At 37.0% G+C, this 16,459-nt stretch overlaps 1 protein-coding gene across 5 annotated transcripts in view; it reads right to left on the reverse strand.

The window, feature by feature from the left end:
* Nucleotides 1–16,459, reverse strand: part of SPATA5 (spermatogenesis associated 5) — a 350,714-nt gene that overhangs the window by 268,807 nt on the left and 65,448 nt on the right. For 4 of the 5 annotated variants that reach the window (XM_049885371.1, XM_049885374.1, XM_049885373.1 and 1 more), the window contains exon 11: nucleotides 6,972–7,181. The exons of the other annotated variant lie outside the window; for it this stretch is intronic. In XM_049885371.1, coding sequence (XP_049741328.1) covers nucleotides 6,972–7,181 — 210 coding nt within the window. The remainder of the gene's footprint in view (nucleotides 1–6,971; nucleotides 7,182–16,459) is intronic. 5 annotated transcript variants of the gene reach the window in all.

The following is a 16,459-nucleotide window of genomic DNA, read 5'->3' on the forward strand; positions in this document are numbered from 1 at the left end:
GATGGCAGAGAAGGGGACAGAGTTTAAGCCATTTTTCTTAAAAAGTATAATACAAACCTTCTTCACATTTCATTCATTCAGCCATTCAGAGGAAGAAAAAAAAAAAAAAAAGACATTTCTCCAGAATTTATGATGTAGACACCATCCATGCTGGCTGCAATCAAGGTAACTGTAAAGTATGCATGCACGTGTACAATGCGTATGAAAACCCTTTGTTATAACCAGCCACTCTTGCCACTCTCAAGCTCCTTTACTGACCTCTCTGCTAAAACCCAAAAAACCCAGTGCCATCGAGTCGATTCCGACTCTGCTAGAACCTTAAAATACTGGTTCTCAGGTTCCATGTTTCCATCTCTAGAAATTACCTTTCTCTTGGGCTACAAGCCCATATTTACAACTTGCCTTTGGATATAGCCATCATTTTGACCCAAAGGCATTTAAACGCAACATGTCTGAATCTCAGTTTGGTATCTTCTCTCCCAACTCCAACCTGCTTCTGTTTCTCAAATGCTCTCTCTTTCCAGAATTAGGTTATTTCCATGATGAATAAAAAAAAAAAATTTTTATTCATCAAGTATTGAAAGGAAAATGTTAACCACCACTGACTTTCCCCTTTCTTTCCCATTTCTCATATCCAATCAACCATCAAGAACTGCTGATTCTAAACCCTACCCATTTCATTAGATTACTCATTTAGTCAAATGTTTCTCCTTCTAAATTATGAGCTGATAGAGTGGGGACTGCATCTAACGCATCTTTGTTTACCATTACATTGTGAGACACACAGAAAGTGGTTAATATATATTTTTTAGTTATTGCAATTGTAAAACATTTATAAATATTTTTTCAAGTGTTATAGTACTGAACTTGTAATATGTATTTCAACTCTCATTAAATTTCATTCAAAAAGGAGATCAATGGAAGGGGAAAAAAACTACTCTCTCCAAGCTGGAATCCATGAATAAAGAATTAAAACAATCCTGTAATAAAATTGTCTTTCTCTCCATTATTAAGCAAACTTCTTAAGAGCCTAAAACTATTCTTTCTAAATTTCTCTTGGACTTCTCAGACTAAATGTGAAAGGTTTTGTTCTTATTGTTTCCTCTTTGTGCCGTTAGCCAAATATTATAGAGAATATTTTCATGTCAAGCCATCTTTTTTTAACATATCAGGCTTTATAAAATGATAGAAGCCCAACTCAAAAAACAATTAACATACACAGTCTTAACATGATTCCCCAACTTTCACATGCCAGCTTACACATTTTACAAATGTTCCCAAATTTAAACAAATCTTACCTAACTTCTAAATACCTTAGTGAAACTGACAAGGTGACATAAGCTAGTTCATCTGCCCTGAAAGTAATAGGCTACTGTTAATTATTCCCTAATAGACACTCAAACAGTGATAATAATTAAGAATATGTCTTTAACATCAATGCTAATAACTGCCAATTCAAACAAATGAGGCACATAACACTACTGGGAGAAGGAACTGACAGAAGTACTGAGAATTTTTAAAGAAGAAAAAGTAAGGAAAATTAAATAAAAACTCAGAAGATTTAAGACTCTAGATGAGCCACAACTAGCAATAAACCTACAGAGTGAAAATAAAGAGTTAGGATCTACAAAAGGCATGAGCCTGGACATAGTTCCTGGTGAGACACTAAATTAGAAGCTGCACCCAAAGTGAGAGAAAAAATAACCACAGTACTAAGAAAAAGAGTTCTTTACAGTGTAGAGGTCTAGGTCTGGGGCCAGAACCAACACATACCTTTACAGGTTTCAAATGAGAACTTCAGTGAAAAGACAAACTCAGGGCAGCTTCAAACCTGGGCTCCCCAGCCAAGTTCCCATCAGGACTTCCCCAATAACTTCTCACTATCACCGTGGACAGGGGGATGACTAATAGGACAGAGTACCTCATCCAAAACTCTGATAGGACCCACAATCATTTCCATGCTTCTTCTCCTTCCCTGCACTCCACTCATCCTGTTCATTGCAGAACAGAACTCAGTGAAGTTAAACAATTTTTAAATTCAGTACATGTATTGAATGTCTTCTATACACTTGGAATTGTAATAAAAACCCCCAAAACCTAACCCATTGCCGTCAAGTTGATTGCTACTCATAGCAACCCTGTATAGGACAGAGCAGAACTGCCCCAGAGGGTTTCTAAGGAGCAGCTGGTGGATTCAAACCGCTGACCTTTTGCTTAGCAGTGAGCTCTTCACCACTGTACCACCAGGGCTCTGGAACTGTAATACCAACCTAAAATTTTTTTATTAACAGAGTTTTCTTTAGAATAACTTAAGATTTAAAGAAGAACTGAGCAGATAGCAAAGAGTTTCCATATATGCCCCCAATGTGCACTCAGTTTCCCCTATTTTTAATACTTGAATATGGTACATTTGTTACAATTAATGAAACCAATATCGATACATTATTATTATTAACTAAAGTCTGTAATTTATTCAGATTTCCTTAGTTTTTACCTAATGTCTTTTTTCCCTGTCCCAGGGTCCCAGGATGCCACATTACATTTATCACTATCACATTTCCTTAGGCTCCTCTTGGCTGTGGCTCTTGCTGTCTTGATGATCCTGACAGTTCTGAAGAGTAGTAGCCTGGTATTTTATAGAATTTCCTTTAATTTGAGTTTCTCTGATGTTTTTCTCATGGTGAGACAGGGGTTGTAAGTGTTAAGGAGAAATACCACAGACGTGAAGGGCCGTTCTTACCACATCATATGAAGGGTATATACTATTCACATGAGCTGTGATGTTAATCTTGCTCACCTGGCTGAGGTAGTGTTTGTCATGTTTCTCCAATACAATGTCGCTCTTTCTCCTCGCCCTTCCACACTATACTCTTTAGAAGGAAGTCACTACGTGCAGCCCACACTTAATGAGTGGGGAGTTATACTCCCCCGAACTCTCTCTTACCTTTTTTAATGTAATACTTTCAAAAGACCTATAAGGTACAAATGTTATCCCCACTCTTATCAATAAAGAAACTTTGAGACTTAGAGAACTTATTGAAGGCCACAAAGCTAAAAGGTGCCAGGGTCAGGAATCAAACTAAAGCTTTCCAAATCTTAGGCTAAGTGGTCTTTTCACTGTAATACAATTTCAAGAACACAATTTACATACAAATATCTAAATTTCAAGCTCCACACTATTCAACCACCAGTATTTTTCTCTTTCATTCACCAGGTTCCTGCTTCTCTGGCAGTGGTTGCCCTTTCTTATTAAGGAACCCTTGTGGCGCAATGGTTAAGCACTCAACTGCCAACGAAATGGTTGGCGGTTTGACACCACCTGCCGCTCTGTGGGATAAAAGTCTTGGCGATCTGCTCTTCTTGTAAAGATTACAGCCTAGGAAAATGTCTATAAGGCAGTTCTGTGCTGTCCTATAGGGTTGCAATGAGTTGGAATCAACTCAACAGCACACAACAAAAACAACCACCCTTTCTTATTAACTTACTCAACTTCCACTCTCAGACCAGTCATACTATTTTTCTCAGTTTTCTCTGATCTAGAGAAACAAATTTTTTTTTTAAAACTTGGTCTCATATATCTTTGCACTTCTCTGAACCTACCTTATAGAAACTGCCTGAACTACCTTCTCCAGTGTTGTTGTTTCCTGCTGTCTTGGTCATCTAGTGCTGCTATAACAGAAATACCACAAGTGGATGGCTTTAACAAAGAGAAGCTTAGTTTCTGACAGTTCAGTAGGCTAGAAGTCCAAATTCAGGACACCAGCTCCAGGGGAAGGCTTTCTCTCTGTCGGCTCTAGAGAAAGCTCCTTGTGATGCATCAGTCTTTACTTGGTCTGGGACCATCTCAGTGCAGGAACCTCAGGTTCAAAGGATGCACTGTGCTCCTGACACTGCTTTCTTGGTGCTATGAGGTCCCCCACTCTCTGCTTGCTTCCCTTTCTTTTTATCTCTTGTAAGATAAAAGGTGGTGCAGGTTACACCCCTGGGAAACTCCCTTTACCTTGGATCAGGGATGTGAGGGTGTTACAATCCCACCCTAATCCTCTTTAACATAAAATTACAGTCACACAATGGAGGACAACCACACAATATTGGGAATCACGGCCCAGCCAAACTGATACATTTTTGGGGGGACATAATACAATCTATGACACATTCCGTTGAGTCAACTCTGACTCACAACAACCTTACGACACATTCCGTTGAGTCAGCTCTGACTCTCAACAACCTTATGAATAACAGAACGAAATGTTGCCCAGTCCTGCACAGTAACTTGGTGTAATTAATGAAAAGAAGACTGAATGCTGGTCTTATAAATAAAGGAAGATGTAAGTTAGTATAATACAATGGTTCAGAGCTCAGACTCTGGAGACACTAAGTCCTGAGATCAAATTTTGGCCCCATCACCACCACTTTAACCCTGCAGAAGTCACCTAGCATTCCTAAACCTCATTATCCTTATCTGTGATCCACAAACTAATTTTAAGCATTCTGCATATAAAAGAAGTATCTTTGCAGTTTTCCATGCATTATCTGCAGTACGTGCACTCTATTATTTACAGAATAAACTACATAAATTAAAAACCGTGGATAAAAATGAACTTGGAATTTACCAAGTTCAGATTATCTTGTACCTTTGATACCAGAATAGGGGGTGGTTTAGTTAAATGGAGAATAGTAATTACTTTGAAATGTGCACTGCTTTGAAGAAACAATAGGTTTTTTTGAAAACAGAATCCATTTTGTACAATTAGTCTCTACGACAAGTATAAGAAGAAAATTTCCCAATAAACCAAGGATATACTAGGCTCATTACATTCCTATACTCACTGATATAGCTAATAAAGGACTTGCTGAAAATCCCTGTCAGAAGACTAACTATCCTTCTTCCAGAATCGGTGACAATTCTTCATAAAGTAAAACAGCCTAGCTATCCAAGGGCAATTAATCTACTGTAGTACTTCAGCCAAAAGCAAGAAAGAAGCAGAGAGGAAATTTCAACTGGAAAATATTTTGACGTAATTGACCCAGATGACAAGCTAAACTTAAGCATATGTCAAGTGCTGCAATCTGCACAAACGCACATACATATGCCAAAGGATATTAGGAGCCCACACAAACCAAGCTGAAGTCTCAAATGCTCAGAAAAGATGCACAGGGGAAGTTAAAGGGCTCTTTTATAAACTCAGAGAAAAAAATGTTTAAAGTCTTCTATCAAAATTCTTTATCTTGGGGACTAAGGATAATTACTGTTTTAAAAAGTTTTAGGGAGTTTTTCCTTTCAATATGTCTAAAATACTTGTGTTTCCCAACTGGCCAGAAAATTCCAGTATATACCTACTTTTTCCTAACCACTTCCAAAATGTGCAAGACTTGTTATTTCGAAAAGCTCAAATTTAATTATAACACTTAAATCCCATGGGAAACAAAAATGTATGCTGGAACCAAAAGGTCTAACATTTTTCTTAATAAAAAGTTAAAACTGGAAAGAACAGAGTTTTACAGTCAACTTCTTTGGCTTTACTTCTTCAAACTCTCCTCATTCAGCATAAATTAAATTAAAAAGACCAGCGAAAATGCTGGAGAAAAACAAATTATGTTTTTATCTTCCTAACTTTTTTATTTTGAATAATTTTAAATATATACACAAGTTAAAAGAATAGTAAAATGAACACTCATTGCTCATTAGATATATCCTCCACCCTGATTCAAATACTGAATAATATCGTCAAACTACATAGATTCTACATTGAATACAAATCCACTACATAAAAATCAGTGACTAGAATATGTAATAATCTATAAACAAGTTATGGATGCAATTTCTTAAGATAATTTCTTAGAATCACTTATCTTTTCTATGTGTGCTAAAAGAAAAACTTAATAAAAAAGCTCAAATTCCTAGTCACATAACAAGTAATTTTACATGAGTAGTGTGCAAGATAAAACTTTCAAGAGCCTTTACCATTTTCTCACAGTGAAAAAAAACTAAAAGTGAAATGTCTAAAGCTCTGAAAGGCTTTAAATTCAAAAAAGATAATAAACATATTTCCAAGTTATCCCAGGACAGGCCTGAAAGCAGTCCTGGTAGCATCTGGAACTGTTGGCTTCAACAACAAAAGAATGAGATACTAGTTTGTAAGATAACAGAAGTTTTCTTCTTTGAGATTCAAGTCTAAATAACTGCAAGCTAGGTCCTCATCAAGTATGTCTTAGATTTCTAGCAGACAAGAAAAATTCAAATACATGAATACACAATTGTGGAATACATAATACAGGAATAAAATACTGGAGATGGCAATACAAAGAGTCAGAAATGTCATGCCCATTACCCAGAGAAAAGAGAACAGGGATGAAAAAAATCAAGACCATGTCTCTGAAAATTTTAAAATCACTCATTACCCCAACCTTTAAAACTGCAAAAAAGACGCTAAAGAACTCTGCTGTAGTGAATACCTTCCCAAAGAAAAGATAATAAAAAATACGCAAATGCTAATGACTGTGTTGAAGAAACTAATTCTTAAAGGGCAAACAAACTTCAGACACATACGTGCTCTGACTAGAAAAGCGTTTCTAAAAAATGGTAAGAGTTTTACAAAGTCTAATTTATTGGAAAATTCTAAGCATGAGAATAGTGAATTTACATTCATCTTTATAACTAGGTCTTGATTAAGCAAAAGTCACTGGTACAATTAAAAAATGTAGAAACTAAAGATCAGTTTCTGTAATACATAAGAAATAGTGAGACTCAAGAAGCTAAATACTCTTCTCATTGTCTATAATGGTTACTGACTAACCCAGTGAAAAAACCGACTACATGCACTAATATCTTATTTCTCATGTCTCTATATGTATTGCCATCAAGCTCAAATAAAAAGCTACTGCTCTTTAAGATGCCTTTACATTTTCTTCTGAGGGTAGAGGGATGTGGCAGGGAAAAGAGTAGCCATTAAAAAAATTTAACACCTCACCTTTATAGCTAGGAAATTAAGTCCACTCTCATTGGCCAAAGCCTTTGCTATCATTGTTTTAGAGCATCCAGGTGGCCCATACAGCAGAACTCCTTTAGGTGGCTGTATACCCATTCGGATGAAAGATTCTGGATGTTTCAAGGGCCACTCCACTGCCTGTTTCAATTTCAGTTTGATATTTTCCAGTCCTCCTATATCTGACCAGGATACCTGCAAAACAGAACGATTTCTAAACGTAAGTTTTGCCAGGACAAATAGAGGGCTTAAAAAAAAGAAGGAAAGAAAGAAAAAGAACGTAACACTAACAAAAGAAGTATAAGAGGGCATGGTACCATTTAAGAATCAAGGAGATCGTAAAAAAAACTCCAATAATATCATGAAGTAAATTAGGTATACATAAAATGTAAGCTGCACATTGTGAAATACCAAAGAAAAACTTAATTCTTCTTCTTACGCCTGCTGCCATCAAGTCGACTCAAACTCATAGCCACCCTATAGGACAGAGCAGAACTGCCCCACAGGGTAGTGGATTCGAACTGCCGACCTACAGGTCTTGTGTATATAACTGTTTAAATGACTGAAGATACTGTTAAGTCTGTTGTCTATTCTGTTGTTGTTGTTGCTGTTATTGGCTGCCACGGAGTTGACCCATGGCTTCTGGCAACCCCATGCACGATGGAACGAAATGTTGCCCGGTCCTTAGCCAGACCCGTGACTGGTTGCAGATCAGATCTTTGTGATTCAGAGGGTTTTCACCGGCTGATTTTCCGAAGTAAGTAGTCAGGTCTTTCTTCCTAGCCTGTCAGTCTGGAAGCACTGCTGAAACCTATTCTGCATAACAACAATATGCAAGCTTCCACTGACAGTTGGTGGCACCAGCCAGGAATCAGATCCAGGTCTCCTGTATGGAAGGTGAGCATTCTAACACTGAACCATCAATGCCTCATCTAGATGGCTTAAAAAATTAGGTTTTATCTGTCTGCAAATGGTTTGAGTCAGTGATCCAAGGTCTCATCTATTATTGTTTGCTGGGTTCAAGTCGGTCCCTAACTCATGGCTGCCCCATGCACAACAGAAAAAAACACTGCAAAGTCTTGTACCATCCTCATGATCAGTTGTGTAGTGGCCTGCTGTAATCCATACAGTTTCCACTGGCTGATTTTCAGAAGTAAATCTCCAGGCCTTTCTCCCTAGTCTATCTTAGTCTGGAAGCTCCACTGAAACCCGTTAGCATCAGAGTAACATGCCAAGCCTCCACAGACAGACGGGTGGTGGTTGTGCATGAGGTGCACTGGCAGGGAATCAAACTTGGGTCTCCCACATGAAAGGCATGAATTTTACCACTGAACCACTAATGCCCTCAAGGTTCCACCTACATATCTATCTTATTATATTTCTTTTTTAGCAAAATTACTCACAAGTATGTTTTTATAGGTCATTGAGGAACATATAAGGAGTCCTGGTGGTACAGTGGCTAAGCCCTCCACTAACTGAAACATGGGAGGTTCAAATCCACTAGCCATTCTGTGAAGAAAAAGCCTGACAACCTGCTCCGGTAAAGATTTCAACCTAGGAAACCCTATGGGGCAGTTCCGCTCTGTCCTGCAGGGTTGCTATGAGTCAGAATCAACAGCACACAACATCAACAACATGGATATATAATCTTTTCTGTCTTTGGTATAATAATAAAGCATACTCAAAATTTTGTTACTTTTTCTCAACTAGGAAATATCTCCAAAATAAGATAGCTCTTCATATATTCATTTACTTAACAAATATGGAAAGACTGCTTCCATTTGGAAGGCAAATTACAAAGACAACTCTTAAAGGATAGATGAGATTTAGAAATACAAAAACAAGGAAATGGTCAGGCAGAGGTCAAAAAATGAAGAAAGGCGCAGAAGCCAGGAAGTATGAAGAGGATGAGAGGAAAAGATTTGAGGCGGGGAAATAAAAAAAGCAAAGTTGAAGCCAGATAGCAGAGGGGCCTGAAAACTATATTAGGGAGTTCAAGATCATCTTTGTGCATAGTAAGCCTTTGAAGGTTTTTAATCTAGAAAGTGATAAGGTCTGATCTGTGCTTCAGGAAGAATTCTGACAAGATTTATTAAAGAGGGGAGAAAGTGCAGGGAAACAAACTGAAGACCTTTTACAAACATCCTTTAAAAACTAACAAAAAACAATGGGCTTGAACTAGGGTAATTAACCACATGCAGATGATGAAGACACACTGGAAAGATATTGCAGAGCTACAGTTGAGAGTTCTGAGGGTACCAAAACTCTTTTGAGGGTAAGAAACAGAAAAAGCCTTTGGGAGTTCCCAGGAAGGAAAGACTGCTTCCATCTGCAGGGCAAATCTGAAAGCCAGCTCTTAACAAAAAAATTAAAAAACTTTTGTGATAGATGAAATCTGGAAATGTGAAAACAAGGAAATGGTTAGGTAGAGGTCAAAAAATGAAGAAAGGCTCAGAAGCAAGGAATTATGAAGAGGATGAGAGGAAAAAGATTTGAGGTATGGAAATAAAAACAGCAAAGTTTAAAATCTTAAGTAAAAAAGAGGGAGATCTCAAAACTGACAAAAAGATTTTAAGATGGATTAACAGAGAAAATACTGACAAAAGGAGAAAAAATGATCAATAGGAAGGAAAATAAATAAGATAGATATTTTCTGGAAATACAGAGCTGGACCTTGGGCCAGGATATTCAAAAGATAAAAAGTGAGCAGTTAGAAATGTGGATATTACAAATGGAGCTACAGAAGAGGACAGGACTAGAATTTTAGATTTCAGAGATACCCATATGGAAACAACAGTAGAAACCATGAGATCAGTTAAAATTACCAATCAAGAGAAGAAATATGAGGGTCAATATCAGATCTTTGGGCATCACCTACATTTAAGAGGCAGAAGGAAAAGAAGAGGAAGAAAAGTCAGAAACAATCCAAAAATCCAAAGAAAAAATGAAGGCATTTTATCTATATTTTGTTTTGTTTTGTTAATGCCAGGAAAAGATTACTTTTTCCAAATGAACTTGTATGTTTTGTGGGTTTTTTTCTTAATTATTGTTGTTTTTGCTTTCAAGCCTAGGAGACTGTTATATTAACAAACATAATCCTGAGATCAGTCTTAGCTTTTTTTTCTAAGTTGCTTTCTTGAGGTTTATTTTGAGAAGCAAGGTCATTAGATTAAAAGGCATGCGCATCTTTAGGTCTCTTGACGCACGGTGCCCATCTGCCATCCCAGCGATTTCATCTGTCACCGTGACGACGGCAGCGATGAACCTGTCAGTCCCCCACAGCACCAGCGGCTCTGGGTTCTGCCTTTGCGTGTGTCTCAGTTTTCCTTTTCTTTCTTCCTAACTGATTTCTGATTTCACCCATTAGCACAATTAAAATAAACTTGAGACTGGTACACATGAGCTTAAGGCCCTAAAAAGACCCAATTATCATTGGCAGGAGCAAAGTTACTCTTTACCACGTACGGTGACTATTGTTGGGACAACTTGGTCTGCTGCGGATAGAAGTGCAGCAGTCTTCACACCCTGACAGGTAATTCCTGCTTGTACCCTCTGGTGTTTTTGGTCGTTTTTTATTTTTATTTTGCAAAATTTTCAAACATATACGAAAAAAGAAAAAAACAAAACCATTGCCATTCAATTCATAGCGACCCTGTAAGACAAAGCAGAACTGCCCCATGGGGTTTCCAAGCCTGTGATCTTCACAGAGGCTGCCTGCCACGTCTTCCTCCCTCAGAGCAGCTGGTGGGTTCGCATCACGAACCTTTCAGTTAGCTGCCAAGTGCTTAACCACCGCGCTACCAGGGCTCCTTAAACATATACAAAAGTTGAAAAATCAGTCCAATAAGTGTCTATATATCATCTACCAAAATTCACCAATTTTTAATATTTGCTACATTTGCTTTAGTGCATGCCCTCACTTTATAGATATACACACACACAAATACTACACACACAACCATACTTACCAACTTTTTAACTTTCTGTTGAACCTTTATCAAGCAAGCTATAGCTATCATGACACTGGTCCTAAATTCTTCAGCATAATTCTCATAAGAATAAACATTCTAGAGAGTTTTAAGGTGGGTGATCAACAACTGTCAAAAACGGAGTAATGCTGCAATGAACACCAATTTACAAGTCTGTTTGAATTTCTGCTTTCAAGTGTTTTGGGTATATACCTACGGGTGGAACTGCTAGACCATATGGTAGTTCTGTTTTTAGTTTTTGGAGGAAGTGCTGGACTGTTTTCCACATTCTCACCAGCTAGAACTATTTAATTAGGGAAATGGCATGATCAGATTTGCACTTCTGGAAGATCATTCTGGTTACCATGTAGAATGCGGACTGGATTGGGGTAGTGGGCAAGAATAGACATAGGAAGATTAGTTACAATGCTTTTACAGAACTTCAGATAAGAGATGGTGGTAGTCTGCACTAACACAGTACCAACTGAGGCTACCGAAGAAACAAAATCACAGATATTAAGTAAGTCGAATCAACGAGTCTAGATAATTAATTCAATTTGGGAAGCGGCTGGTGAAAAAGAAAACGAAATCAAGGATAACAGCCAGGATTCAGACTGCAGCAACTGGGTAACCGAAAGTTCTATTAAAAGACAAAAAGGAACCAGTTTGGAAAACAAGGAATAAAAAACATAAGGTGGTACTTTGAACCTGAGTCAAGTAGAAAAGTTTTGGAATATGTGATAAGGATTCAAACAAAAATTAAGGAAAAGATTGTCTGGGGCCCAGGTGATACATTCTCTATTACTAACTTCTTTTCAACTCCATGTTACCCCAGGATGTTACCAACACTCTACCATAAATACAACTCCTTTTTTATTAAGTACATTATTTGTTAAAGCACTTAAGGTTGCACACATGAACTATATAATTTATACAACTTTTATAACATAAGCTCAGTACACAGTCAAAGAAAAATTTGCTCTTCAAACTATGGTAGAAATGAGCTCAATGCCAGTGTATAAGCAATCAATAGTTACATAGGCTCACTGCAGAATCTTCATGAATGTCAAGTTCTATTTTAATGACCAGGCACTTTAATGTAACACTTGAGCTATGGCATAGTATATGAAAACTCAAACTACATCACAAGATTCAGAGCTTGGTCTATAAGTTAAACAGTTACACGTGAAGCAATTTCACCATCTTGTCCAATGCGTCTGTCTAGTCTAATACGGGAGTGTAAGAATTACCTGTATCTCTAACACCTAAAAGTAACCATTATTAATATTTTGGTGCAGTACTTCTAATCTTTCAAAAAGGCATATGTGTATGTCTGTGTTTGTGTTTTTTAATTGAGATCATAATGTATTTATAGTTTTATATTGTTTTTTTTAATCTTCATACTTTTTTCTGGATATACTAAATATCTTCTACACTTTTGAACTTGGGGAAAAATGGTCTTGAGTTCAAATACCAGATCTACTATTTACTAACTGTACGACTTTGGGTAATTCAATTCATCTCTCTAAGCTTCTTCTTCATCTGCAGTATGGGTGTTATGGATGGAATTTTTGTCCCCCTAAAATGTGTGTCAACTTGACTGGGCCATGATTCCCAGCATTATGTGACTGTCTATCATTTTGTCATCTGATGTGATTTTCCTATGTGTTGTAAATCCTACCTCTATGACACTAATGAGGCAGGATCAGAGGCAGTTATGTTAATGAGGCTACAAGATTAGGTTGTATCTTGAGTCAATCTCTTTGGAGATATAAAAGACAGAAGCAAGCAGAGACAGGAGGACTTCATACCACCAAGAAAGTAGTGCCAGGAGCAGAGTGTGTCCTTTGGACCTGGGGTCCCTGAGCTGAGAAGCTCCTAAACCAGAGGAAAATTGATGACAAGAACCTCCCAACAGAGCCGACATACACAGAAAGTCTTCCCCTGGAGCTGGTGCCCTGAATTCGGACTTCTAACCTGCTAGATTGTGAGAGAATAAACTTCTGTTTGTTAAAGCCATCCACTTATGGTATTTCTGTTATAGCAGCAATAGATAACTAAGGCAATGGGCAAAATAAAACTTAAGCTTTCAATACTATTATGAGAACTAAATAGGATAATATACATCAAACTAATTATACCTTGCCTGCCACACAGTAAATATTTAATAAACACTATAATTTTTATTTTATCTAAATGTCTAGGAGGTGTTTAAAATGAGTATTAGTTATATCTTGAAGGACTACTGACAAAAGATAATAAAATCATTACATGTGTAGCTTCATGAACAATATTTAACTTCCACTGCTTTTCTACTCTTTTTCTTTTGTCTGATAACTACATTTCTTAAACTAAACGCAATCAAATTTTTCACAAGCATTTTGATTTTGCCCCTGAATACCAAATAAATGAAGAGTCTCTCTACGGTTAAGGTATTTATTCAAAAATGAATACAAATCAGCTTGAAGAGCTTACTATTACACACAAGAGTCCTAACGCACAGAAAGTCATGGGAAAAGTTAGCCTGTAAAAGAAAGATAAACACCAGCATGAAATCATAAAACCCTAGGACTAAAACAGGAATTCAAAAACTAGCTGGTTCACTACTCTATCTTCAGAGAGTATTTCATCTTTCAACACCTCTCATCTTTCAACAAATACTATTTTATGTCTTTTTTAAAAAATAAAAAATTTCATTAGTCTCCTTTTAATAAGTTAAAATACATCATAACTGCCAGAAAATTATTCCTACAATCTAACCTAAATCATTCCTGATAGTAGTAGGGTTCTTTCGTCCTTATCTTACTCTAATGAAACCAGTGAACAGCTGCTCACATATGGCTTTATAACTTTTTGAATTAATAACAAAGTTAGAAGTAAAGGAACAGTTGTCAAACAAGCACAGACAGAGCAGTGAGACAGATTCCCAAGGGAAGTGCCCCCACAGACATCTCACAGTACTTTCTGGACAAGCATCTAGCAACATACAAACAAACAAGCAAAAAAGCTCAACTTTAACACTACAGCCATAGAAGCCAAACAACCTGATGATCAGCTAAAAAAAAACTTTTATGGACAAGTTCCAAGGGGTGGGAAATAAAAATTAATAAACTGGGCTGCAGACACCAGGAGAATTACCGTAAGAGAGGAATTTAGTAGTTCCAGAGAGACTGACAGTGTTTTTTACACATCTGCAAGTCAAAAATCCTCCTGTTTGTTAGGTGCCAAATTTTACACTGCCTGAGACAAAAATTCTTTTGAAAGCATTTTCCAGAAAAGACTGTGAAAGAGAACTTTCTGTTTTGTTCTTTCATGCTAACAAGCTTCAGCATAAGGACAATAAGCCAGGCAGTAGTGAGTAGGCTGGCACCTGTTCCAAATTCTCCATTGGGCCATATACTAACTTTTCAGCTATTTAAACGTTTAATATACATATATTTTGTTTAGAAATCATAACAAAGTATTGAGGATCCTACACAACGCAGAAAGAAATGTTGAGAAAACCCAACATCCAAGGTCCAAAAGAAAAACACATTTCTAGATGCTACCTTAATGAGATAAAGCAAGATTAAGATGGAGTAAGTGTTCAAAATGTATTCTTAGATCTAAGTGAAAATAAATAAATAAGAGCCATTAGCTTTATACAGTCAAAAGACAAAAAAAAAAAATTTCCCACTTGTTTGAACACACATTCTAAGGAGATTTAAAAGCCATGTTGAAGTTCTAGTTCTACTATGGTGTCATGAGCCATCAACAGCCTCTCTCTCCCACTGATTAAAAATAAAAACTTTAGACAAAACACAAAAACTATCTGAGGACTCTGAACAGTAAAGAAAAGCAGGTACACTGTGGAGGGAAGTAAAATTGTGGAGAGGTAACACACACAGGGTTGGGAGGAGGGCCTGGGTATCTCGCGGTCTCTCGACTCAGCATCAAGGGTACACCCCAATTGCAAAAAAGAATGATAGAGCAGAGGAGCAGGTAACTACAACTCTGACAGAAATTTTGCCTTTCTGGCCAGAAGAACTGAGGAAAAAAGAACTCCAGTGGCCCAGAAACCATGGAGGAATCCCAGAGAAGAACTGATGAAGGGGATTCCCTAATTCTGCATGTGAACCTGCACACGTCTGAAGCTCACCCTGAGCTGTGGATGAACGGGCAGACCAAACCAGCAGGGCAAAGGCTTTGAACACGTAACTGCTATTTAAGCCATGGCCCAAGTCTGAGACAAACCCTGAATGGTGCATACCACTCAAACATGAGACTCAAACAAGCACTGCAAAGGATTCCAAAATTGAATTGAGTTTGGAACCATGACCCATTGAAGCTGAGACAGAACTTATGGTCCGAACCCAACTAGATAGGGTGCCTGTTAAAAGAAGGAAAAAAAAAAAATCAGTAATCCCCAAAGAATTATAACATGACCAAGAGTCTATACAACGTAACAGTCGCGATCTCCAAGGTATAACCAAAAATCACTTGATATGCAAAGAACATGTGACCACTTCTCAAAATAAAAGACAATCAACAGATGCCAACACCAAGGTAACTAAAATGTTGGAATTATCAAACAAGTATTTTAAAGCAACTACTGCAAATTGATTATATGAGGTAAGGATAAACGTTACTTTTACTATGAGGCACAAATAAACACAGTTGAAATGAACAGAGAAGTTCTTAGCAGAGAACTTGAAACTACAAAGAACCAAATGGGAACAATAGAACTGAAACAATATGTGAAAATAAAAATTCATTGGACAAGCTCATAGGCAAAATGGAGATGATGGGGAAAAGATCGGTAAACCCAATGATTAATCAATAATTATTCAACCTAGAGAGAAAAAAGAATTGAAAAAAAATTGAACAAAGCCTCTATACAGGGACCTGTGGGACAATATCAAAATATCTAACATACGTGTCATCACAGTCTCAGAATTAGAGAAGAGATTGAGATAGGAAATTTATTTGAAAAAATAAAAGCCAAAACTGTCTCAAATTTGGTAAAAGACAAGCGAAAACAACAAACCAAACACACGACACACTTAAAATTTAGGTAACTGTTTAACATTTATCTCACATGAACTTTGCTTTCATTTATTTTTAGAAAAAATGCCAACATGATAATTTTCCCTCCAAATTATTTTCCTTCTTTGTGTTTTATTCCCATATTGCATAAGCAATCTTAGGTTGAAAGCATCACTCAATTTTACAGGGAAGGAAAAAAGTAGATGAGAAAGAATGTAGGAAACTGTACACCAAACTTTGTCACCAATTGCACACAACTGGGGGACTTGTTGTTCTTTAGTAAATGGCAGCAAGAACCTCACTGAAACATATAAAAAGGCTATGGAAGCAAGATAATCCCATAACTCATAATTAATAAATGCAACATTAAGATAAAAAGGAGTTATTAAGGTTAATATATTAAAAAATATACATACACATACATATATCTGACAAAGCCTTGAAAATATGATCAACTTTAAAGGTAAACATTATAAACAA

This window comes from Elephas maximus, chromosome 5 (genome assembly GCF_024166365.1).
Source record: "Elephas maximus indicus isolate mEleMax1 chromosome 5, mEleMax1 primary haplotype, whole genome shotgun sequence".
NCBI classification, from domain to species: domain Eukaryota; kingdom Metazoa; phylum Chordata; class Mammalia; order Proboscidea; family Elephantidae; genus Elephas; species Elephas maximus.